This window comes from Eimeria mitis, genomic scaffold (assembly GCF_000499745.2).
Source record: "Eimeria mitis Houghton genomic scaffold, Emh_scaff1069, whole genome shotgun sequence".
NCBI classification, from domain to species: domain Eukaryota; phylum Apicomplexa; class Conoidasida; order Eucoccidiorida; family Eimeriidae; genus Eimeria; species Eimeria mitis.
In genome coordinates this window covers 1-1,564 of record NW_013567414.1, presented here as the reverse complement: position 1 = coordinate 1,564, position 1,564 = coordinate 1, and the positions used below count along the sequence as shown (strand labels likewise).

At 54.9% G+C, this 1,564-nt stretch overlaps 2 protein-coding genes across 2 annotated transcripts in view; both read right to left on the bottom strand.

The window, feature by feature from the left end:
- The window catches only part of EMH_0028730 (uncharacterized protein), a gene marked incomplete at both ends in the record, with an annotated part of 1,910 nt that extends 1,460 nt beyond the window's left edge, over window positions 1-450 (bottom strand). The window contains 2 exons of the mRNA XM_013494188.1: window positions 54-115; window positions 352-450. Of these exons, the coding sequence (XP_013349642.1) occupies window positions 54-115; window positions 352-450 (161 nt within the window). The remainder of the gene's footprint in view (window positions 1-53; window positions 116-351) is intronic.
- Window positions 451-661: 211 nt separating this feature from the next.
- EMH_0028720 (uncharacterized protein) lies at window positions 662-1,226 on the bottom strand (the record flags this gene model as incomplete). Its single annotated transcript, XM_013494187.1, has 2 exons — window positions 662-747; window positions 956-1,226. 2 exons carry the CDS (start codon window positions 1,224-1,226, stop codon window positions 662-664), a joined length of 357 nt encoding a protein of 118 aa, XP_013349641.1.
- Window positions 1,227-1,564: the final 338 nt, after the last annotated feature.

Genomic DNA, 1,564 nt, shown 5'->3' with positions numbered 1-1,564 from the left:
CTGCTGCTGCTGCTGCTGCTGCTGCTCCAGGGCCCGTGAACACAGCAACTCACTTGCGGGTTTCCTCCTCGGTCCAGCGCTTTCCCTTGGTTTTCTTATATGCCCCTTCATACGGCTGCAGCAGCAGCAGCAGAAGCAGCAGCAGCAGCAGCAGCAGCAACAGCAATGAGCAGCAGCAAACACACACGGAGAAACACCCTTCCGAAGCGAGCACAGCAGCATCCGCGAGACCCAGCAGCAGCAGCAGCAGCATCATAAGCAACAGCAGCAGCAGCAGCATCATAAGCAACAGCAGCAGCATGAGCATAAGAAACAGCAGCAGCAGCAGCAGCAGCAGCAGCAGCAGGGTACCTGCAGCGCGAATGCTCCTCTTGAGGACAAGTCCTCCTCGAGAACGCGGCGCTGCTGGCCGCTCGCGCAGACGCAGCTCCCCCCCAGCAACCCTGACATGCCGAGACACCTGAAACCACACCCCACAGCAACTTGCCCCAGTACTGTAGCTGCTGCTGCTGCTGCTGCTGCTGCTGCAGCTGCTGCTGCGTTCGTTGATGCTGCTGAAGCTGCACTGTGTGCGGTGCTGCTCCTGCATTTGCTCGTGTTGCTGCTGTTGCTGCTGCTGCTGCTGCTGTTGAGCTGAGTGCTGCTGCTGCTGCTGCTGCTGCTAGACGTGCCTGCAGCAAAATGCCTCTTTGGGCCCATCTGCTACCACCAGGTTCCCGGCAGAGTCGAGGCGCAAAGAACCCACACCTGCAGCGCAGCAGCAGCAGCAGCAGCAGCAGCAGCAACAACAACAGCAGCGGGGATAGTAACACTGGATAATGTCCGCAGACACCGGGGGAAGGAGGAGACAGGCTGTTGCCCAAGCAGCAGCATGTCAGCAGCAGCAGCAGACAGCAGCAGCAGGCAGCAGCAGCAGGCAGCAGCAGCAGAAGCACCAGCTGTCTATACACCTCACCAGCGTCGCCAGTTGGGGCTTCAAAGAGCCCCTGAAGATCCATGCTATCTCCGCTTGCAGCTGAAGGCGCACTCTTGACGTGCTGCTGCAGCTGCTGCAGCTGCTGCTGCTGCTGCTGCTGCTGCTGCTGCTGTGGGGAAGGGGAGAGCAGCAGCGCGAAGGGATCGTCAGCAGGATCCGCGCCGCCCTCTGCTGCCTGCAAGAAAGGAGACAAAACGAGAAGCAGCAAAAGGAGACAGTAAGAGACAAAGGAGACAAAAGGAGACACCATAAAGAAAGGGGAGACACTTAACAAAAAGAGACAACAAAAGGAGACACAATAAAATACCCACAAAAAAGGAGACAGTAAAAAAAAATAAAAGGAGACAGTGAAAGGAGACAATAAAAGGAGACAATAAAAGGAGACAATAAAATGAGACAATAAAAGGAGACAGTAAAAGGAGACAAAAAAGGAGACAGTAAAAGGAGACAATAAAAGGAGACAATAAAAGGAGACAATGCAGAGGGAAACAAGAGGAGACACAATAAAAGGAGACAAAAGGAGACAAGACAAAAGGAGACAAACGCATGCAACCCAGCAGCAGTGCTGCAGTGCGGGCTTAATAGGGA